The sequence below is a fragment of the Capricornis sumatraensis genome, chromosome 13 (assembly GCF_032405125.1).
Source record: "Capricornis sumatraensis isolate serow.1 chromosome 13, serow.2, whole genome shotgun sequence".
NCBI lineage: Eukaryota > Metazoa > Chordata > Mammalia > Artiodactyla > Bovidae > Capricornis > Capricornis sumatraensis.
The window spans coordinates 30570580-30595846 of record NC_091081.1 but is presented as its reverse complement, the minus strand read 5'-3'; the positions used below and the strand labels follow the sequence as shown (position 1 = coordinate 30595846).

Below are 25267 nucleotides of genomic sequence, written 5' to 3'. Positions count from 1 at the left end.
AAGCCTTACAGAAGAGGCAGGGAAAGCCAGAGAAAGGAGGACACTGCTGCATTCCAAGCAGAGGGGACATCTCAGGTCAAGGCACAGAGAACAGAAACAGTATGTTTTATGTAATTTGGTGCCACTGGAGCACAGGGTGGAGGACATGAGGCTCCCTCCAAGGAGCGAGATCACAGTGCTTTATATGCCACTCTAGTAAACTTTGAATGTGCCTTATAGAAAACATGGAGCCAAGGAAGGGTTTTAAGATGCAGTGTGGAATTTAGAAAGATGGTAACGGTAACTCTGTATGCAAGACAGCAAAAGAGACACAGATGTATAGAACAGTCTTTTGGACTCTGTGGGAGAGGGCGAGGGTGGGATGATTTGGGAGAATGGCATTGAAACATGTATAATATCATATATGAAACGAATTGCCAGTCCAGGTTCAATGCAGGATACAGGATGCTTGGGGCTGGTGCACTGGGATGACCCAGAGGGATGGTACAGGGAGGAAAGTGGGAAGGGGGTTCAGGATGGGGAACATGTGTACACCCGTGGCGGATTCATGTTGATGTGTGGCAAAACCAATACAATATTGTAAAATAATTAGCCTCCAATTAAAATAAATAAATTTAAATTAAAAAAAAAGATGCAGTGTGAAACTGCCAGACTTGTGGTTTAGATAGACATTCTGGCTGGTGATGGATCTTTGGAGACCAAAGAGAGGCATAGAGACCAGTCACAGACTTTCTAGTAGTTCAGAGCAGGATACAATGTGAGCAATGGAAGAGGCATCAAGAGGAGGGACTGGATTTAAGAAAATGTAGGCTATAAAACTGGTATGACTTGGTCATGGAACATAGCGGTGAGGGGGTAAGAGCATTTGAGAGTGACTTCTAATTTTCTCACATGGTTCACTGGTGAGATGATAGACAACATCAGGAGACAGAACAAGTAATAAGGACCAGAGATACAACACTAACACTAGACCCTAATGTCAATGATGGATTTTGGGTTATAGAGATGTATTAATGCAGGTTTATTGATCATGACAGATGTCCCAATCTGCTGCAGGATGCTAACAGTGGGGAAGGCTGTGCTTGTGTGGTGTCAGGGGGTAATGCAAACTCTCTACACTTTTTGCTCAGTTTTGCTGTGAACTTAAAAACTGCTCTAAAAAATAAAGTCTACTAAAGAAAAGGTGACCAGAGATGCTGGGAAGATGTTGAGTTCAGTTTAAGATACTTTGAGTATCTCTGCCTGTGGGAGACCATTTAGGTATAAGGCTCAAGTAGACATCTAAAAAGGAAATGGCAACCCACTCCAACACTCTTGCCTGGAGAATTCCATGGACAGAGGAGCCTGGTGGGGTACAGTCCATGGGGGTCACAAACAGCTGGACATGACTGAAACAGCTTAGCACAGACATCAAAGATAGAGTGACAGACACAGAAGTCTTCAGTATAGAGACACCACTCTGAATCTAATTTTTCTTGAAGCACACATACGTTTGTGAGACAGAGAAAGAAACAACCGCACTTCAGGCAAAGAAAAGGCATGGAACCATGGGTGTGTACTTCAGGGCTGCCGAGAGAGCACAAGGTTCTGGATCAGCCCTGGAGAGACCACTGGGGGGATGCCAGCTGTCCCAGTGCAAGCAGAGCTCTCACAGGTCCCATTTCTTCCTCCTTGTCTTTGGAGTACAGGTGTGCTCACACTCTGGCTATTCTTGACTGTTATAAAAACCAGATGGTTAGCATGTTCCTTTAGTTAAGCAGCTGTATACATCCCACACACCTGCGAAAATACTCCATTTGTTCCTCAGGAGAAAACCCAAGTGTGTTCAAAGGCTTGTACAGGTGCACTGAAATCCAAAATCCCACAGCAGTTTTTGAATAAGGCTATGTGTCAAAATGATCTGTGGAGCTTTTTTTCAAACCCTTCCATCCTGTCCCTGGCCAGCTCTGCCTACCAGGGAATTCTGATGTTGGTGAAAGAGGTATGATGCTGTGGCAACCCAGGCATGTATATTTTCAAAAGCTCCACAGGTTATGTGAAAACTACTGCCTCTAGGAATCCAAATCTGCCCTGTATGGTGCTTCCCAGGTATTACCTGATGATGCTAAAAGCTCTTTTCCATAGTCCAAAGACATCTTTCCAGCAATGGTTAGTTTTGGTTAATTTGGTTAATTTTTCCTCAGGACACTTACCACCAGTTGACATTATATTATAATCCATTTAGTTGTTTATTAATTACCTCCTCAACTAGCTTGTAAATGTCATGAATGAAAGAACTGATCTGGTTTACTCTCCTATTCCTGACACCTAACACAGTGTCTGGAAAGAAGTAGGCATTCAATAAATAAACTTACCATTAAATGAATACTATTCCACCTGTTAATGCCTGTTACTTCACAGGGAAGGTCCCTTAGTTTTGAATGTGATGCTTTTCTTTTTACTTTTCAAATATAAATAAAACCAAATAGCAAATAGAAATGTATGAAATTGTGTAAAATGTACAAAATCTACCTACCTTAGCATAGTCTAATCTTCCTTTCTCTTGAGCCTAAAATAGAAAAGAGGGGAAAATCAATTAGTTCTTTAAAAGTCAATTAGTATTTCTATAACTTTTGCTTCTCAAAGAATAAGCCAACTTTCTTCCCCCCTCCACTTCCTCTTCTATCTTTACATAGTATGTAGTGAAACATACACGTGTATGTATGTATATACATATATACAGAACTCTCAAATGTAATGAAAGTTGAAAGATCAGTAACACGAGCACACTTACATACTCTAGGTTTGATAGTGGCAGACACCACGACTCCTCATTCCTTCATGCTTCAGCAAATATCTCATAAACACAGGACAACTCATACATGATCACTTTCAAATTAAAAAAAAAAAAACTAACAATAATGCCATACCATCTGATATACAATCCATATTCACATTTCTCTAGTTGTCCCAAGAATATATTTTATTTTAGCTTTTCTTCTCAAACTAGAATTAATCAAGATTCACACATTGCATTTGGCTTTTATCTCTGTTTTGCCTTTTAAATCTAGACTAGCCCTTCCCCGTTTTTTAAGAAATGAAAATAAAAAATCATTAACTTTTTTCATGGAAATAACTGACTTTTTGAGGAGACCAGGGCAGCTGTCATATAAAATGTCTTTTATTATTATCACTTTTTCATTGTGTCATTTAACTTGTTCCTGTTTGCTTACAAACTGAAAGTTGTGTCTGAATAAGCTTGCTTAGATTTAGGTTAAACATTTTTTGCAAGAATATCTTCTATGGAATATTATATACTTCAACTGCATCAATTCAGGAAGCACCAAATGTCAGGCTCTCCTGTATCTCGGTAATGCTATAAATTTGATCACTGGGTTTAAGTGGTGACTATCAGATGGTTTCACTGTAATGACCTATTTCCTTCTGTACAATTAGTAAGTAATCTGTGGGTTCATTTTTTTCCCACTCCCTTTGGCATAATTTTTAATATGTTGTCTTGTGCAAAAGACCCCCACCTCCATCCCGCCATCACCAGGGATGAGGAGAGGGAAGAAAGCTGGAGGTGAGAAGACATCCTATATAAGGTCAAATTTTAATATTTTTAGTTATTGAAAAACAATTTGAAATTAAAACATATACTCAAAAGCATTATTTATCAAATCCGAACATGATAGAGACAACCAACGTGTTAGTCTTTGCTGGTAGGTTAGCTCATCTTCTGTGGACTTGAGAACAAAACTCCTGCCATCTCTGCACAGAACGAGAGCCCTTCAACTGACAAATAGGTTAGGTCTTGAGACCATTTTGTTTCTGAGTCCAAAATGACACTATACAGATAATGACACTAAATGTGGGCAGATTACTTTCATGAGAGAAAATGAGATCTTTATAACATTAGTTTAAAATTTTTTTGCTTCTTTATAATCTTAAAAAAATTTATCCTAAGAGGCCTAATTTTGTTTTTCTTCTTTTCATAAAAAGCAACTTCTAATAAGATACTGCTCATGTATAGCTTTTGACACCATCACAAATGAGTTAGCTGAACCCGGGACTTGCAAGATTTCAACGAAACAAAAGGCCTCTGCAACCTATGTACTGTAAAAAAAGAATTTGTGGTTTTCAATCTGTTCCTCAAAGATGTTTTTGGGATCTAAGATTTTCAGTGAACTATAAGAAGGGTCTGAATTTAGTCCTGAGATGTAATATACCAGCAGGAATAAGAGTCAGTTCTTGCAGATATTTTAAAATGAGGCTCATTCTTCTCTCTCCTCAGGTATTTTATATCTACTGTCCAGGGACAGACTTGTCTTTTCCCCAAGTTAAAACAATTGTCTACACTGAAATCTCTCTCCCAACACTGTAACTTCTGCAGGCGTGGTGTGGAGCCTGAGAACATCCGCATGGTGCACTCATGACCTGGCTACTCACTTTGATATCATGCAAATATGAACTGGCTCTGATCTCATGAATAATCCACGGCTTGTGACCAAAACTTCAGCAGCAGCATTTCACAGTATGCTTAGTCTTCAAGTTCTCAGATTCTCACCTGTCTCTCAAATTCATTTTGGGTTAGGGGATATCTGACACGAGGCTGATTCTGTGGTCACCAGTTTTCCACCTTTTCATTTGTTTGTCCTTTCCCCTGTCTTTTGCTGGGTTTCTCAGGCAAGGGCTGTCTCTTGCATGGGTTTCTCAGGCACAGCACTTTTCCAATGATGCACAAACTGGGAGCCCTACAGAATTATACTATCACACAGCTCATTTCTGTAATGTGTCAGCCATTTCCTCACTAATTTTAGTTGTGTTTCTGTTCTATCTACCTCTTCATTCTAGCACTTTCAACATTCTCATCTTACAGTGTTCAACATAAAGGACATGTGAGAAGTGTTGAAAGTGGTATCTGTTGAAAGTTAGAAGGTTGAGTACCTTTCTTAATGTTGCAGGGTAAAGTGCAGAGAAACTAAAATTTACAATGATGGAGGTGGGCTTTTCCTTTTGGAGGTGCTGAGCCATTTCCCCAATAGTCTCAGAAAAAAAAAATCAGTTTCTTCATATAGTAACAGTGACTATAATGCACTTACAGATAAAGACATCTAGAGTAGTCTCATCACATACCTTGCTTATAAACTAATCATCTTAAAGAATTCTATTATTTTGAAGTACTTGTGCTTTAATCAGTCACAAGCTATTTTCCTTTTTTTTAATTGAAGAATTGATTTACAATATTATTTTAGTTTCAAGTGTACAAGAGTCAACATTTTTATAGAATCACATGCATGCTAAGTTCCCCTACCTCCATCCTACCAGTTAAGTCGCTTCAGTGGTGTCCAACTCTCTGCAGCCTTAAGGACTCTAGCCCGCTGGGCTCCTCTGTTCATGGAATTCTCCAGGCAGGAACACTGGAGTGGGCTGCCATGCCCTTGTCCAGGGGTATCTTCCTGATCCAGGGATAAAACCCGTTCCTCCTGAGGCTCTTGTGTTGCAGGTGGATTCTTTACTGCTGAGCCACTGGGAAGCTAAACCCCACCCTTTTTTCCCTTTTTTAATAGAATCACAGCTATTTTCAAATCTTCTCACTTTATTTTGTATTCCTAGCTTGCCCACCACCTTTTACATGGTGGAGATATCCTTTGCTGGGGATGATGGCAAAGAAACACCATGTATGTAAATCCCTATTTGTTTAACATCAGTTCTTAAATGTTTTGAAAGCTGAGAGACTAGAACCCTACATACAATGACAGCCACAGCCAATACGACCTGAACAAACTGTAACTGTTGATATGCTGCTCACCTGAATGTCCTTTTTATTTTGTCACAACAAACATTCCAGTCTTGTGAAGCCCATTGCATCCTTGACTGCTTTTGCTTAGTATCATTTATTTTATAAAGTAAAATACTATAAATAATTAGATCTTTATAGGTATATATTTTCAGCTGCTATGTGAGTTAATATCCATGTATGCCAGACACACACCTGAAATTACACTCTAATATAAAATTTTTTTTTCACAAGAAGCTTTTAGAGCTTATAAAATAAAGCAAATTAGAAAAAAATGACATTTCTTATTGAATGTTACCAATTGTTTCTGCTTATAAAACAGTTAATTTCAGAAGGGCCAGTTTCTGTCTCATCTGACAGTGCTCATTCGTTCCATACTTGTCCACTGTGTACCTGATGGGTGTTAGATATTGCTCTGCCACTGGAGACACAGCAAGGAACAGAACAAATAAATATCTCTCCCTCTAGCGGGTTGTATAATCTTGTTTTCACATACAATCTCCCTCTAGAACTTAAGCTCCATGAGAATATAGACATTTTCTCTCCTGATCAAAACTGTAGTCCATGTCTAGATCTATGGATAGGAGATGGTCAGTATCTGGTGAAAGAGTGAATGAATGGATAAATGCTTTTTCTTAATAAGTGCTGGTTAGGTACTGTTTATTCAGGAGACTTACAGAGCAAAGTTCATATCATTCCTAGTTCTAGGAAAGCTGGGTGTTTAGATTCAGTCAGTATTCAGTTAATGGGGAGTCAATATCTGGCGTCTTAAAAATAATTTTTACTCCTATTTGATTTTATTACTCAACTTCTATTTAGAAGTAAGCTGAAGATGGGAATCTATAAAAAATAAATTCAAGAAATTTGTGAAACTCAACAAAAGAAAAGAACAGAGAAAAATAATCTACCAAGCTTCTCATAGATACAGCGGTTTAGAGTAATTAACTCTAAACCTTGATAACGGTGACTGAAAAGAAAAGAGCCTAAATGGAGGTCATGAGACCTCAGATTTCAAAATGTGCACCTCCAAACCTCAGGTGGTAAGTAGGCCCTGTCTGTGGAGGGAAACTGGTGGCCTAAGCTCTTAACTGTGACCACTTTAAGAGGCACTGTGACCTCCTGGGAAATGGATATGCTGGGAGCCAGGAAATACGGTTTCAAGTCCATAATAGGATAACACCTCAGGAAATTTTAAATGTTTACATGGATCTTCATTTTCTTATTTGTAAAATAAGCATACTGGGTCAGACCAGGTGTTCCCAAGTACTGGCCTGGCTGTATCAGAATCCCCTGGGCAGCCTGTTGAAAATGTAGGTCCTTAATACCCTAGCCCTGAATTCTGAGTCATTTGAGGGTCACTGATGTGGACTATGCCTATCATCCTGCTTCTGTATGCATCAGGGTTTATTTCAAAGGCTCAACAGACTGCAACTATATAAACTCTGTGAGTCTCAAGGAGAATGGAGTGCTGTAACTTTATCCCCCCCTTTTTTTGACATCTGCCACTTACCATGTATATTTCTAGCAGAGCAAGATATTAAAATAACTTTCTCACTGGGGCCCAAAATAGGCTGATATAAAATAAATGCAGACTGTATTTCAACAGCCGGCTGTCCTGAACCTCTTCCTGCCACACTGTTCATCTCCAGAAGCCACTGTAAATTCTGCTACGCACGCCAATTCCCCGAGGGCTTCATTACTTGGGTCTTTAAAAGGGATTCACTCATCCTTTGGCTCCTGTAGGTGTGCTTCTTGTCAATCCAGGTCATGAGAAAAGAAAGTAATTTTTCCTGGTCTTTAGCAGTTCACAGAAAATGTGTGGATTGAACCTTGTTTTATCATAAAAAAAAAAAAATGTGAAAACAGACAAGTTGTGCGCCAGTGCTCATGACACGGAAGGCCTCCTCTGACAGCTACAGTGAGCGCTGCAAAACAATATTCCACACCAGAGAAAACAAAGCCATGCTCTGATTGAGAGGATGCACAGAGGGATTAATTCCAAAACGTTTATATACCAGCGTCTGCAGATCAAAGGCAGATAGATTCCCTGTTGGTAAGTAATGGATGTACAATGTGGTCTTTTACTTTAAGAAACAAATGCTTTTTTATAAGTCAGGTAACAAAGAAGGATTGGATGACATAAATGAACTGCTTCCAGTTTCTAACTACTATTATCTGGACTTGAAAACTCGATATGGAAAAACCTTTTTCTAAAAGCAGAAAAATAATATTCCACAGCAGGGAGTGCAGAAATTGCTAGAGACGGATCACCTCTACTTATCATGTTATTCTTCCCCAATGCTACCAGTTAAGTTTTAGAATAACAATTTAAAAAATAAGATTCTCATCTTAAACTATCAAGAAAAACTAACTTTCTTTTAAAATTTTTTAGTTGAAAGGACATAAAGAACACCCATTTGCTCTCCAACTCGACTGGTTAGTTGCTAATATACTGTCGTCTTCGTTTTCTCTCTAAATGATCATTTGTTCACTATATGGGATTAAGTTATAGACATAACGATGTCTTATTTCTAAATATGTCCCTCAGCATTTATCTCATAAGAACAACGTTTTCTTCTACACAATTACAAACCTGTGACCACATCTAATAATTTTAACATTTATTATATTTAATATAATGTCCATATTCAAAATTTCAAGTCCAACCAGTGAAGTCCTTTAGAGGTATGTTTATCCCAATCCAAGATTAAATTAAAAATCATACATTCCCTTTGGATGTCACAGCTTTTTAATCTCTTCTCATCTACAACAGTCTCCACACCACCTTTTCTGTCTTTTATAATATGTCATTTTAAAAAGGAATCCATGTTAGTTGCCCTGCAGAATATCCCTTATCCTGGACTTGTTTTCACGTGATTAGATTTAGGTGAAGATATTTTTGAAAGACAGCTCCACAGATGATGTTGTACACTTATCCATTACACTCGGAGTCATGCAGTATCAGCCGTCTTATTATTGGGGAGACTAAGTCTGTTCACTTCTCCCCTCTGTCTTCAATAAGTAATCTGTAAGGGTGCTTTGAGTCCCTGTGACTATTTGATTCCCTTACTAACTATTCATCCAATTGTTTTAACCAATTATTCACTAATGATTCTTGTTTGAATAAAAGATTACATTGGTGGCTGCAAAAATAAAAAAGATAATAATGATATTTTAAAGGTCTGTTTTGGTACTGCCAGAAATATCACTGACTCCTTTAGAGAAAAGGAATTTCAGGTCTTACTGAAAACAAGTTTGCTTTGCATTTGCATTGGTATGAAGATGTATAATTTAGTATGTATATATAAGATCTATTGGTGGACAGAGGAAGGGAGGAAGGGTATCTCATCCCAGAATGGTTTGGGTACAGTGTATGAGGATTTCAAAAGGTAACAAATCAGACATCTACTAGAGCTGTGAGCCCCCATGCTGAAGCAGCCAGCTAGCTGAGTTTGGTTTGGGAGGGGAAGCAATCCTTGCTGGGCTCTCCAGTTAAGGAGCTGGAAAGGTGTCAGAATAAAAAGGAACAGGGCAGCCCTTCCCTTTGCTATCTTGACCATTCTTACCTAATATTAATAATAAGAAAGCACAGAAGGCATCTGCAAGGAAGTGAACACCCTTCAGAACTGGACTGCGTAGGTACCTGATTTTACCATCTCTCTCCAGGGAAAGCTATTTTTTGGAGGCAAATGTGAATGTCCATGGAATTAACTTTCTTGTATTCTCTTCCTTCCTCTTCAATGTAAGAGGAAGAAATACACAGATGAGGAAGGCTATGGTACCCCATTAGGGCTTCCCAGGTGGTGCTAGTTAAAGAACCTGCTTGCCAATGCAGATAGACATAACAGACGCAGGTTGACATAACAGACACAGGGTTCGATTCCTGGGTTGGAAAGATCCCCTGGAGGAGGAAATAGCAACCCACTCCAGTATTCTTGCCTTCATGGACAGAGAATTGTGATAAGCCACAGTCCGCAGGGTTGCAAAGAGTCAGACCCGACTGAAGTGACATAACACATGGTATCCCATTAAAAAAGAGCAGAGGCTTTTATTATCTACATCATAAATCTCTCTTTGTTCAGAAGTCCTGTTATCGCTTTTAAGCCATTTTTCTTACCATGCTTGAATCCAAGAGATGTGAAATATAAAATTACAGTTTGACTAAGAGAAAAAAAATCTACCTGGATCTCACAAAGGCCATGAGCAAGGAAATGAGGCTGACAGAACTGAGTTGCTTCCTCCAGTAGCTATGTCCCAAGGTGATGGCCAGGTCCCAAGGTGATGGTCACCAACCCTGATGGTGTACTCCAAGCTCACCGTGTCAAAAACCAAACTTATACCAATGTTCCCACTTGACTTCCCTATTTTTATTAATAGCACAATTCTTCCTGTTATCCAAGTTCTATATCCTGGTTTTGGCCTCTGAACACCACTCACTAGTATACATCTACCAGGTTCTTCCTGTCATATCAGTTTTCAGGTCTAATATATTTCCTCTCTAAAGTGAATTTTATAACTAACCTCCTTACTTTTCCATTTTCATTGCCAACAGTCTGATTAGGACTTTTCCCCTGCACTTATTAACGGATTCCCCACAACTCTGACTACAGTATCTATAGCATCTTCTTGCTCTTCTGATTCTACATAATGTAGTTAGATACACTTCTCTAAAACACATTTCAAACCCTGACATTACCTGGCTCAAAAACTTTCAGTTTCTGCTCCATGACTTCTGAATCAAGTTCATTTTCTTATTTTTTCAAAGTCTTATTTTTTCAGTTGGGGCAAAAGTCACATGATGAAAAATTCACCATTTTACTCAGGGACATTTAGGACATTCACAATGTTGTGCAACCATTACCACTATCCAGTTCTAGAACATTTTTGTCATGGTGGAATAAGTATCAATACTACATTCCTTTTAATGGCCAGATAATAATCCATTGCATGGATACATTCATCATTTGATGGGCACTGAGTCACTTCCATTTTTTGACTATTGCTATACATGTTTCTGTTTGAGCCAGAGTCTTTAAGCATAGTCATTATGTACTATTTTGGCAAGTCTTCATCTGTCTCCATACTGCCCTATGTTTTTTTGTCTTCCATCCAAATTATAATTTTTTTTTCCCTTTGAATACACGGCACACTTGCCCATCTGCAACTGTTCTTCTTCATGGTTTCTGTTGTGTAGGAAACCCTCACTCCCATCTTCATTGTTAAGTTTTTCTTCAAGGACTATCACAGATACCACTTACTTTACAAACCCTTTCTTGACATTTTCAATCAGATTCAAACTCTCTTTCCTCTGAGCTGCCCAAATGGCATCAATTACAGTATTCCTTACATTTGTGTTTCTCTTAACAAGGCCACAGACAACCTTCAGACAACTTACTGCTGTATCTCTTATATTCAAGCACTTTGTTTCCTTAAGAAGTATTTTAATTTAGGAGATAGTTAGAGCCATTTCATAGTCTTTGTGGTCTCCTTTCAAACGCCTATACTCTACATGGTAGAGGATGTTGTCAGTATTATTCCTTTTGAAACTACTAAAAAATAACATAAATAATTAGAAAAATATCATATGGCATTAATGAGGACTCTCTGAATGTGTACCTTCTTTTTTGTTTAAGAATATACACGTGTTATGTTTGTGCATACCAGCCTTTTCTAGCAATTTTTTTAAATGTTTTATTTTTTGAATAAAAAGTACAATAGCTAGGGACAAGTGATAGCTAGTTTAGTAGTGGTAGTATGTATTCACTTAAGGTATTTTGTGGATGGCTATGACAGTGTCAGAATGTCACAAGTCTAAGTGACATTTCAGTACTTTCAGACATAGCCAAGAAAAAAAATTATCATAATTCTTATTTCTTATTGTAATGGCAGCAGGAAACTAGAAGGATCATTAAAAATAAAGCATGCTGACCTGCAATAGCCCCTGGACTCCCTGAAAGAGTCAGAGCTCTGTGGTTCTCTGAAAGATTCTAACTTTCTTTTATTAGGAATCAAAATGATAGCTGAGTAATGACTTCACTTCCCTAGGGTGAATCACCCATTCACTATCAGTATTTCTACCTGATCATTATTTTTCAGCAGCTACAAATTTAAATTTAAAATTAAGGTAGGGAGGGATCTGTAGAATTTAGTATGGAGACATTGCTCACCAAATATCTTTCAGCTGTTTCTGATCTGGTTTGGGGCTCTAAACTGCCTCTTATAGAAGTGCGTAGTGTGTGCACTGCGGATGCAATGGAAGAGTGCCGTCCAATCTTAAGACTTGGGGAGGAGGGGGAAGTTGGACAGAGTGATATGAAAAATTTCAGAGGTGCTCTGCTTCTTGGCTTTGCAGTGATGTTGAATGTGCACTAAGGGTATGTAATCCCCTCTTCCCTTCCTTGTCTAGTCATTAATTCTCACTCTCCCTAAGCAGGAAATTGAAAAGACAAATGGGACTCAAACCTACCTGACCAGAGCAGGGAAATAATTTTATATGTGACAATAAGAAATCATAATTGTCTTTCATCACTGGGAGCAAGATGTTTCTATTTCTCAAAGGTGTCAAAGGTAGAACTTAGCTTCTAATATAGATAAATATTTTTTCTTACAATGCATTTCCTGTTTAAGAGTTTTTTAAAAAGAAATTTCTTGGATTTGAGAGCTGAAAGGGACCTTAGAAATGATCTAGTTCAATGCCATCATTTTACAAAAAAATAAAAAAGATGTTAAAGAAAGTGATTAAGGTAAACAGATGCTGTGGCTGCTAAGTCACTTCAGTCGTGTCCGACTCCGTGCGACCCCATAGACGGCAGCCCACCAGGCTCCCCCGTCCCTGGGATTCTCCAGCCAAGAACACTAGAGTAGGTTGCCATTTCCTTCTCCAATGCAGGAAAGTGAAAAATGAAATGAAGTTGCTCAGTCGTGTCTGGCTCCTAGCGACCCCATGGACTGCAGTCTACCAGGCTCTTCCATCCATGGGATTTTCCAGGCAAGAGTACTGGAGTGGGGTGCCATTGCCTTCTCCGAAACAGATGCTGCTGCTGCTGCTGCTAAGTCACTTCAGTCGTGTCCGACTCTGTGCGACCCCATAGACGGCAGCCCAGCAGGCTCCCTTGTCCCTGAGATTCTCCAGGCAAAAACACTGGAGTGGGTTGCCATTTCCTTCTCCAATGCATCAAAGTGAAAAGTGAAAGTGAAGTCGCTCAGTCGTGTCCGACTCTTCACGATCCCATGAACTGCAGCCTACCAGACTCCTCCATCCATGGGATTTTCCAGGCAAGAGTACTGGAGTGGGGTGCCATCGCCTTCTCTGGAAACAGATGCTAGAAGAGCCCAAACCAGAATCTAGGTCTCCCAAATCCTGGTCCTCTATGGGACATTTCTGTTAATACCACCTTGACTATTTCTATTTAACAAAACAAGCTGACACCAGTTTTGTCCCCAGAAGACTACACCACACACACTTTTTGACGAATACTAATGGATGACTAGTGCTTCCCAGGTGGCACTAGTGGTAAAGAACATACCTGCCAGTGCAGGAGATATAATATACATGGGTTTGATCCCTGGGCCTGGAAGATCCCTTGGAGGAGGGCACGGCAACCCACTCCAGTATTCTTGCCTGGAGAATCCCACAGACAGAGGAGTCTGGAGGGCTACAATAGGGTGGTGCACAAAGAGTTGGACACGACTGAAGCGACTTAGCAAGCACGCACAATTGGATGACTACTCCAAGCGAGTCATTATGCAAGTACCATTGGTAATTCAAAAGTAAATTCACTATTATCCTTAAGAATCTTACAATAAAATTCAAAACCTGGGAGAAGAAAGTATCATAAAAATGCAGAGGAGAAAAATATAACAGGAAGTTGGAAAGAGAGCACCAGAAGTAATTTCAGGATTAATAAGCAGCCTCCTTGAGATTGAGGATAGAATGTCCCTCTCAAGCGTTACGCAAATTGTGTTCCCTAACTCTGACTAGGGGATATGCACAGACCAAGATCATTATTGTAGACAGCTTTATCTAAACATGAATATAATTTAGAAAATTAAAATAAACTCAAGTAAGGAGTTTTTTAACCTGAAGAATGTTGCTCCCTGCATGATAGAAACTAACTTCTTACATTTCTTATTTGCTTCAGATGAATTCATCTTTTTTTCTTCTGTGACCCTGTTCATGACTCAGACATGTAGATATAAGAAGGGCCTAAAGGCCCTGAGGTGAGGAATAAACTGCTAGTTTTTCCTGAAGGATGAGGATTTAGAGATGATCACAGGAGACCTAGGTTGATGGACATAACCTTGTTTGCTCTTGGGTTTCATCTCAGCAGAGTTTACTGACCTCTGGACAAGATCTAGTTAATTTACTAGAGTTAATGCCTAGATGGTGGTTTAGTTGCTAAGTTGTGTCTGAGTCTTGCAACGTCATGGACTGCAGCCTACCAGGCACCTCTGTCCATGGGATTCTCCAGGCGAGAATACGGAGTGGGTTGCCATTTCCTTCTCCAGTGGATCTTCCTGACCCAGGAATCGAACCCAGGTCTCCTGCATTGCAGGAAGATTCTTTACCAACTGAGCTATGAGGGAAGTTACCTGAGTTCATGCCTAAGGCATAGGCTATTTGGAAAGGATATGCCTTTGAACTGAAAATCGAGTTTAAGATAATGATTTGGGGATATTTCACCAGCTGTTTAGGAAATCCTGGACTCTCATATAGTCTATATTTACAACTTTGTAAGCTTGCAAAGACACTAAGAGTTAAATATGTCCCTTTTCTGTGAAGCTTCTTTAAAATTCTTATCTGTGTTACTCATATATATATATATGTGAATAGCCAACTGAGGCTTCATAGCTTTCATTTAACATATTTAGTTGGATCTTTTCAACCAAACTATATAAATCTGCAATGTATTCTAATGTAACCCAATTAGAGTTACTAACGCCATCTGTATATATATATTTTTGGTTCAGCTGTCAAAAAGCACACAAATACAATCCTTGTAATACAATATTCAATAGTTGTATAATGTTTCTTTGTACTATACTTCATTTAACTTTTTTCTATTTTCAAGTGGATCAATTTTCATTTTCTTCCTTTTATAATTAGTATCTTACTACATATTTTAATATATAAATCTTGGCCCACATCTATGATATTTTTCCTGGGACACATTATTAGAAGTGCAATTACTATAGCAAAGTATATAAAATCTTAAACTAAAGGTTTTAAAATAAAAACAAACATATGTATAGTAATTAAAGACTCGAATAGCACAAGGCTTCTAACAAAATACCCTAGCACTCTTCAGACCTTGTCTGTCTCATTTTTCCTCTCTTTGACTATTTCTTCTATCTTCAAGTACTGTTCTTTCTTGACTTTTAAGTTTTAGACATTATCTATTGATCCTATTACGATAACAGGAATAATTACATTTCTTATATGACCAAACATATTCCTTTCCCTTACCCTCTCCTCAGTGATTATGTTTTTTGGTTTAAATTAGTATTTGGTATTCTGAGCGCCGAAGAATTGATGCTTTTGAGCTGTGGTGTTGGAGAAGACTCTTGAGAGTCCCTTGGACTGCAAGGAGATCCAACCAGTCCATTCTGAAGGGGATTAGCCCTGGGATTTCTTTGGAAGGAATGATGCTAAAGCTGAAACTCCAGTACTCTGGCCACCTCATGTGAAGAGTTGATTCATTGGAAAAGACTCTGATGCTGGGAGGGGTTGGGGGCAGGAGGAGAAGGGGATGACAGAGGATGAGATGGCTGGATGGCATCACTGACTCGATGGTCGTGAGTCTGAGTGAACTCCGGGAGATGGTGATGGACAGGGAGGCCTGGCATGCTGCAATTCATGGGGTTGCAAAGAGTCAGACACGACTGAGCGACTGAACTGAACTGAACTGATTCACATTTTTATGCTATATAAATATTATTCTCTAAGCCATGTAAAGTATTATGATCACATTTCCTTTCTTATACATTGAAATTTTTTCACTATAGCTAAAAACTGCCTCATTTAATTTCACATGTTTAATGTGGCTGTTTATAGAAGTGGACCCCAAACTGATTGAAATTGTTACCAGTGATAGATGAGGTACATGGATGCCTCCCCTTGATTCTGGGTGGGTCTGTGATTATTTTCTTTCTTTTTTTTTTTTTTTTATGGAAAGGGAGAATTTATTTGTAAAGTATACATCTGATAAGGAATTAATAAGCAGAGTACATAAAAAACTACAACTCAACAACAAAAACCCAAACAACCCAATTAAAAAAGGGCAAAGGATTTGAATAGACACTTCTCCAAAGAAGGTATCTACATATGCCCACATATGAAAAGAAATTCAACATCATTTGAACATCAGGGAAATGCAAATCAAAATCACAATGCAACTGATACCACCTCACACCCACCAGGATAGCTACTATTAAAACTAATCGTAATAAATGTTGGCTAGGATATGGGGAAATAGGAGCTTCAGTATTCTGCTGGTGGGAATGTAGAATGGTGCAGTCATATGGAAACAGTATGGAGGTTCCTCAAGAAGTTTCAACACACAATGATCCTATGACCCAGCAATTCCACTCCTGGGTATATATCCAAAGGAACTGAATGCAGGGAGCAAACAGATATTTACATACATACTTATGTGCAAAGCAGTGCTACTCACAAGAGCCCAAAAGGTGGAAACAACCAAAACGTTAACTGCCAGATGATGGATAAAGAAAATGGAATGTTATTTGCATACAGTGGAGTATGTATTATTCAGTATTACATACACTATAGCAGTATTTAGCCTTAGAAAGGAAGGACATTCCGACACAGGTTCCAACAGGGATGAACCTTGAGGACGTCATGCTGATGAAGTCAGTCAGTCACAAAAGGAAAAATACTATATGATTCCACTTATGTGAAGTCCCTGCTGGGGCTGCTAAGTCACTTCAGTCATGTCTGACTCTGTGTGACCCCACAGACGGCAGACCACCAGGCTCCCCCGTCCCTGGGATTCTCCAGGCAAGAACACTGGAGTGGGGTGCCATTTCCTTCTCCAATGTATGAAAGTGAAAAGTGAAAGTGAAGTCACTCAGTCTTGTCCGACTCTTAGCAACCCCATGGACTGCAGCCCACCAGGCTCCTCCATCCATGGGATTTTCCAGGCAAGAGTACTGGAGTGGGGTGCCATTGCCTTCTCTGGGTCTGTGATTATTTTCAAAGGAGACCGTGAAAATGAGAGGTGACACCAGAGGCTGGTCATAAAAGAAAATGCAGCCTCTCCCTTGTTTGCTGGAAGGAACACTCTGTGTTTGGAGTTCTGAGTTATCATTATAGGATCAATAGATAATGTCTAAAACTTAAAAATCAAGAAAGAACAGTACTTGAAGATAGAAGAAATAGCCAAAGAGAGTAAAATGAGACAGACAAGTAAGTAGTCTGACTACTCTGAGGCTGCCATTTTGTAAGAAGCCAAGCTAAGTTGGGGGTGGGGGGTGGGGGGGCATGTATGAGTATTTGAGTTGGTAAGAAACCTTGTTTTCTTGACAGCCCAGCCCAAGTGCCAGATGTGATTAGAGCCTCCAAATGATTCCAGTCTCCAGCATCACTGAATCACCTCCAGCTTCTGAGTCTTTCCACCTGAGGTCCCAGACATCATGGAGCAGTCATCCCTCTGTGCACTGTCCAAATTCATCCATGAACATAATAAAATGGTTATTATTATTATTATATTTTTTTGGCCAGGCCATGCAGCATGTAGGATCTGAGTTCCCTAACCAGAGATCAACCCCACAGCCACTGCATTGGAAGCTCAGAGTCTGGACTACCAGGGAAGTCCCCTAAAATGGGTATTTTAAACAGTTAAGTTTTGGGGTAATGTGTCAGGCAACAGCAGTAACTACTACACTTAGTTTCTATGTTCCTGTCGTTAATAGCTCCTAAATTCTCAGTATGGCCAAGCACTAGGGGATCATCAGTTCCATGTTTTCCTTAGAGATATTTCTTTTGGAGATCTCTGACCTCTTGTTCCAGTGTGGCTTGGATGCAGAGCTATCAGCGAGGACTTGCTTGGATGAGAGACAGTATAGCATGTTATTGTATTTAAGGATATGGGTCCTGTAGTCAGGCTGCCTGAGTCTGCGTACTGGCTCCATCACTTGCCAGTGCTGTGTGACTGTACTCAAGTTAATCTCTCTGCCTCAGGTTTCTCATCAGAACAGTAGGTGGCACACAGTAAGTGCTCTTACTGTTGGCGTTCTTCTTTCTTGTTTATTACTCTTCCTCTCACGGTGTCCTGGGAATTCCTATCACTTCACACCTATGGCTGATGCCCTAGTTCCTAAACTCCATGCCTTTTTCTTGCTTGGTTACTCCCTTGATAGAATATATAACCAGTTCCCTAAAAAAAACTATGCTTTTTGAAATGCTGTTTTAAGTTGTCTTTATTTAATATCACATTTGCTAGTACGACTGGCATAAAATTCTAAGTTGGAAACAATTTCTCTCTGAATGCTGAAGTTATTACTTCATTGCCTTGAAGCTTTCCGTGTCACCACTAAGACAATACTAACTCTTGATCCTTTGTACACTGGTATTTCTTTTTCTTTCTGGAAGTATTAGGATCTCTTCTTTATCTCCACTGTTTCACAATTTGATAATGATAGTACTTGGTGTCGGTCTTTTAAAATTCATAATTTAGAGTAACATTTCAATTTGGAGACAACTTCAGGTCCCTCGATTCTTAGAATTTTTCTTTTCTTTAATTCTTTGTTAATTTTTTCATCTCCATTTTCAGTTTTCTCTTTCTGGGACTCATCTTTCAATTGGTCCTTTAATTTTCTTATCTTTTCTATTTTTCTATTGTCTTTTTAGTCAGTTTTCTGGGGATTTTCTTATTTGTTTATTCTATTCTGATTTTTTTTAATCTACTTTCATATTTTTATGCTTTATAATTCTGATTTCTTATTTTTGAATTGTCCCATTTTACGTATCACCTGTTCCTTTCATTTTAAATGAATTTATTTATTTATTTATTTTTGGCTGTGCCGTGTCTTCATTGCTGTGAAGGCTTTTCTCTAGTTGCAGCAAGCGGGGGCCACGCTCAAGCTGCCACACATGGGCTTCTCACTGCAGTGGCTTCTCTTGTTGTGGCGCACAGGCTCTAGAGCACACGGGCTTCAGTAGTGGCAGCATGTGGGCGCAGCAGTTGCAGTTCCCAGGCTCCAGAGCACATGCTCATAGTTGTGGCCCTGGGCTTAGTTGCTCTGTGGCATGTGGGAGCTTCCTGGTCAGGGTTTGAACCTGTGTCTCCTGCACTGGCAGCCGGATTCTTTACCACTGAGCCACCAGGGAAGCCCACCATATCACGTGTTCTCATTTCATGGATTTATTATCTTACCTCACTGAATATATTGATTACAGTACATCTGAAGTTTTTTTTCCCTTGCACTCTCTCTGTTTCCTTTTTTTTTTTTTTTAAATCAGTTAGCTTTTGACTCATTCTTTCCGGCAGAGGCTACTCTGAAATGCCCAAGGGTCCTTTATTAGCTATTCTACTTCAGTTGGATATTTCTGTGCCCTTGGACACTCTGAGGCTTGTCAACTGTTGGACCTCACTGTAAAGCAGCTGGTTAGGGACACGGCCTGTTTACTGAGGGAGCCCCAAATGTCCACATCTGCAGGGCTTTTCCTCTGAGTTTGACAGTTTCTCCAGAAAGGAATCCTCTCATTTTCTACCTGGTGAACATGAGGAATTTTAAGCTGGCTGTTGGCATTTTGACATCTATTATGGAGGAGAGGTGGGAGAGGGAAAATCTTAATTTTCCAAAAGCAGGTATCTCTGGTCTCTCTGCTTTATGTATGTTATCTATCTCCACCCCAACTGTGCCTCGTTCCCCAGGTTGTATCTCAGATTAACCCAGTCAATTAGAACCACCAAGTTAAATAAATCCATGAAGCTCTGGATTAAAGTCCAAGAACTTTTTAATCCAGACTTTCTGGATTTAAAAAAATCCAAAAATTTTCCTCTCATCTTCCATACCGTCTCTCTCCCACAGAAAAGTAGAAAATTTACCCAATTCAAGTTCCTTAACTCCTCCTACTTAACTATACTTTTTTTCTTTCTTTTTTGATAATGCCTCAGAAGTTAAGTATTCAGGGTCCAAGTTTGTTTTAAAATAACCCAATGAGCTGACAGACGGAGCTCCTGGAATTCTGCAGCTTGTGCTAGAGTCTACAGATGGGAAATTGCCGTCAGTTAAAGGGTGGTGCTATTACCATAGCCCAATTTTTGAAAGCCTTTAGGAAAAAAAATCATCTGAATTAATTAGCATTCACCACAGGCACTAGTTTTGTATTACAGTGTTCTATAAACTCAAATAACAAGAAAATACAGTATTGTAGTCTCTAACTTTTAACTAACATTTAACTCTCAAAAATTGTGGATTATAAAGTAAGAATTTTACTTGTTACATGATAAGCTCTTATATGACTGATCTATATGCTCTATATGACTATTGCTCTTAGATCATCATAAAATATGAGTTATGTTTTAAAATTAACTAAATACTATTGGTATCTAAAATAAGAGCAATTTCATTTTACCTCTCCGATCTGCTTTATCCACAAATCTCTTCCAAGAAACTCCTGGTGTAAGACTACAGGAGCTGAGTTTAGATTAAAACTCAAGGAGTCACTGGTTTTTTCTTTAATAAAAGGCTGGAGATCCGAATTTATCTAGAAAGAGTAGTCAAAGAGTTAAATCAGTAAATGCATATACAATGGCATGTTTCAATCATACTCAGAAAGCACCAGTTATAGAGTGAAAAATAAAGCTTAAGGAACAGTTTTTAGATGTACCGTAATAAGCAAAAGAACAGCTCATATGATTAACAATAATCTTAAAAAAATTTTTTAATAGTTTTTCCCTAACATATCCCTTTTTAATTTAAATTTATTTTCCTTTTTAAGTTTAACCTAAGGATTTACAAATTATATTAATATATTAATAAACTAATCAATGATTTAATAAAGTACATAAAAACTCATCTGGAAATATTACATATTTCCCCCTTCTTATGAGCTATTTAAGCAGCATCTAAGAAATACATACTAAATGGAATTTAAAATAACATATACATAGACATTACAATGGAGAAGTCGATGGCATCCCACTCCAGTACTTGTCTGGAAAATCCCATGGGTGGAGGATCCTGGTAGGCTGCAGTCCATGAGGTCGCAGAGTCGGACACGACTGAGCAACTTCATTTTCATTTTTCACGTTCATGCATTGGAGACAGAAATGGCAACCCACTCCAGTGTTCTTGCCTGGAGGATCCCAGGGACGGGGGAGCCTAGTGGGCTGCAGTCTCTGGGGTCGCACAGAGTCGGACACGACTGAAGCGACTTAGCAGCAGCAGCAGACATAACAATATAACAGCTAATCTTGAGACATTTTAAAAAAATTTATTTTTAATTGGAGGATAACTGCTTTACAGTGTGTGGTTTCTGCTGCACAATGTGAATCAGGCACAAATATACATATATCTCCTCTCTCTTCAACCTCCCTCCCTTAAGACATTTTATATTTCAGTTATTGGAATTAAAGCTTTCAATTTTACTCCATATATTTCTAAATTTCATTAACTTTCCACAATATGTTTTACATAGGAACTATATGGAAACTGTAACAAAAACCCAAATATTCTTACATTTTGTTACTAGCAACATTACATGTTATTTAATAATTTGCAATAATTCTTTCAAGAACCTTTCAGGTGATAAGAAAAGACAAACATCACAAATATGGCTTAAGTAAGCTCTAGCTTTCTATCAAAATTATGCAGTACTCACTAATCATACTGTTTATATTACATAATAATCACCATGAACAATAAATTTTATGTACTCAATAAACAGTTTCTGATATATAAAAGCAGTTTATTAAATGGTAAAAGGCTTCTTGTGTATCATTTTAGCTATTTAAATACTGAGAAAACAGAAAGGGTGTGCAAATACCTTATGACTCATAGCCATGTGCTTCCCATACTGAAATGCCATATCCTGAACCTCAGCATCATGCTTTGCTAATTCCATTGCAGCTTGGCAGCTTTTTGCTAGTAAAGCACCATGGGAGAGAAAAGTCTGCTTCTTCCAAGTCGATATTCCAATATCATCTGTGATACGATTTTCCTAAAAAAATGCAACAAAAGCCAAGATAAAAAGATTTTAGGAGTAATTTGTTTCGGTTTTTGAAGAACAAGTGTTAAGAAATGAACTATTGGGACGTCCCTAGTGATCCAGTGGCTGGGACTCTGTGCTCCCAATGCAGGGGACCAACGTTCGATCACTGGTCAGGGAAATAGATCCCACATGCCCCAACCAAGGGTTTGCATATTGCAACTAAGGATCCTATGAGTCGCAACTAAGACCCGGCACAGTCAAATAAATAATTTCTTTTTTTAAAAAAGAAAGAACTATTTAAAACACTCAGGTTATCACAACAAGACAGAACTAAAGGATGTTGACCCTCACCTCCACCTGAAGGGAACTAAGGAGGTGGGAACTGTTTTTTTAGGGTAATTGAGAAAAATGAAAGAAATGTTGAAGCAAATTTTATTTTGAACTAAGGAATTTCTATTAAAATATACTTTAGGGGAATTCCCTGGCAGTCCAGTGGTTAGGGCTCTGCGCTTCCAGTGCTGGGGACTCAGGACAGATCCCTGGTCAGAAAACTAAGGTTCCACAAGCCACATGGCAAAAACAAACAAAACAAATTTTAAAAGTGATATAAAAAGTATGTATCTGTAGATCTCTATCTATATCTCTCTATATATACACTTACAGGATAAGGCAAAAATATTAATGGAAACTTAAACCTTCAAGCTAACTCTTCTATATTTGTATCAGTTCTTAATTAAGTGCTAGTGTTCCAAGATACAAGAATCCTATTGTCTTTATGTTAAAATGTCAAGGTTATAATGAAGGAACTGCATTCTCTTATAACCAGTTAGACAGAAAAATCAGAGAGGAGGTAACCCATTATTATAATGGCGTATGATTAAATCATACTATTCAACAAAGTTTATTCCCATAAGAAGAAAAAAGGTATAAGGGAAGATATAATTGTAGTTTATTTAATTTCATCTTTTTAAATTACAAAAATTACAGTAGTGTCTTTAAGTAAGTGTATACAAACCTACTGACTCTAGATCAATGACGTCAAATAAAAATATAATGTATACCTCATATGCAATTAAAAATTTGCTAGTAGCTACATTAAAAAAGTGAAAAGAAACAGGTGGCATTAATCTTAATGACATATTTTATCTCCTAATATATCTAAAATATTACTAAAACATAGAATCAATATTAATAATCATATACAATCATACATAATCATAATTACTATTAAAATATTTTATATTCTTTTTTATACTAAGTTTTCAAAATCAGTGTGTATTTTCCACTTATAGCATATCACCAGTGACATTTCGAGTACTCAACAGGTACAAGGAGTTGGTGGCTATCCTAGTGGACAGCTCTACTTTAGGCAGTGAGCTCCCTGAAGAGAATGATGAAGCCATATGTAGAACAAAGCTCATTTCACAGTGTTTCTTTGAAACCTCAAACTAACTAGAAAGCATCCATTAATCCAGAAAGATTAATGAACCCAAACACTTTACTTCCTGCTGCCCACACCGCAATCCTTCTTCCATCGTTATGTGGTGACAAAATAAAAAACAGTAAGAAAACTTAAACAGAGAGGTCATTAAAAAATGACCTCAGATTTAGCCCCACCTCTTTCACCATGCTGAAGGGAATCTTCAACCATCGGTCAGATCAAATTCTCAATTTTATATGCTTTTAAACAAAAAGAGAGTTCAACTTATAGCAACAGTCACAAATATGCAACCTATTATTGTGTAATAATCAAAAAGCCACACAGGGAGAAACAGTGCATAGACTGCTTCATAAAACATTACAGATAAATAACAGCATTTAATTTTAGAAATTTGAGAATGGATTTTAAAATGTACAAAGTTAATATATCATATTAATAAGCCTAGATAAAAACCATATTATCTCTCCAGCTATACTAAAGATGAATTTGACAAAATTCTATTCTTGATGGGAAAAAAAGCACTTACTAAAATATGTATTTTTTTAATGTATATACTGCAATCCTATTTCAAATCCATAAAAGAAGTTAGCGTGTAGAAAATTTAAATGAAACAGTACAGTAAAAATAGCGGAGAACCAAAGAAATCTAAAAACGCAGCATACCTAAAGCATGAGAATTCATTAAAGCTTCATCTTTGGGTTTTGATTGACACTTGGCAGTTGCAAATTTTGAAACAAACTTTGATATCACAATGACTATTCTGAAGAGATTCCAGCACCAGCACTAAGATTTGTACGTTCAGTTGGTTTGCAATTGACTTATTAGCCATTTACACAGTGTATAGTACAGATTCGTCACAGGACAGATCACAGTTTTAAAGGAAAGAAGAACCTTCCTGTAATGAGAAAGGATCCCCTAAACTGCACACAGCTTATGACATCCAATATACAAGAGCATAAAAACCATCATAATATTGTGATTCCAAGAAAGATAGTTTTGGTGAGGAAAATAACCTAAGATCCTATTTCCCATTTTAATTTCTAAAATCTCTTACAATGACAGAACTGTCACGTAGGACAGAAAGTATACAGTGCTGGGAAATATAATGTGATTCAGCACTGGTTCTTTTTGTCATTTAACACAGATATCACATTAATATTAGACCAAAGCACAAAACGTTTAGTGCATAAGCCAGTTTCTCTTTTAAGACCTAGAATTTTTATCACAGTCTTTTATCTTACTTTGGACCACTTGTACCCAGTACTCTATCCTACTATAGACTGTTTAACTTAGTCAACAGAATCAAAAGTAATTTCTGGTGAGATTTATGGGGGACATAAACATTTATATCATTAAAGTATCTGCATAACCAAAAGTACAATAATAAAAATGAAAATGCCTCCTGTTCCTTTTAGAAAAATAGTACTTCATAAGCTTGCTGCATTTTTATTGCCTTTACTGTTGCATGACAATGAATAGTAGATAGAAAAAAAGAACCATATACTTGAATTATGATAGCTTAATCCATCACAAATTAATCTGAAAATGAAGCTTTTACGGGTTTTCTTGGTGGTCCAATGGCTAAGACTCTGTGCTCCCAAGGCAGGGGGCCCTGGTCTGATCCCTGGTCAGGGAACTCAGTCCCAAATGCCTCACTATGAATTTGCACACTGCAACAGAAGATCCCAAGTGCTGCAACTAAGACCCGGGACAGCCAAATAAATAAATAAATGAAGTTTCTACAGAAACAGGAACTATTTTTTGAAAGATTTATTTACTTATTTAATTTTTTTTGGCTGTGGTGGGTCTTCGTTATTGCACAAGTGGTTTCTCTAGTTGCAGGGAACAGGGGCTACCTTTCATTGCTGTG

The 25267-nt window shown here is 38.1% G+C and overlaps 1 protein-coding gene across 2 annotated transcripts in view; it reads right to left on the bottom strand.

Moving 5' to 3' along the window:
• Positions 1–25267, bottom strand: part of PDSS2 (decaprenyl diphosphate synthase subunit 2) — a 261145-nt gene that overhangs the window by 26546 nt on the left and 209332 nt on the right. For both annotated transcript variants that reach the window (XM_068985223.1, XM_068985225.1), the window contains 3 exons: positions 21792–21965; positions 20379–20510; positions 2516–2548 (listed from right to left, as the gene is read on the bottom strand). In XM_068985223.1, coding sequence (XP_068841324.1) covers positions 2516–2548; positions 20379–20510; positions 21792–21965 — 339 coding nt within the window. The remainder of the gene's footprint in view (positions 1–2515; positions 2549–20378; positions 20511–21791; positions 21966–25267) is intronic.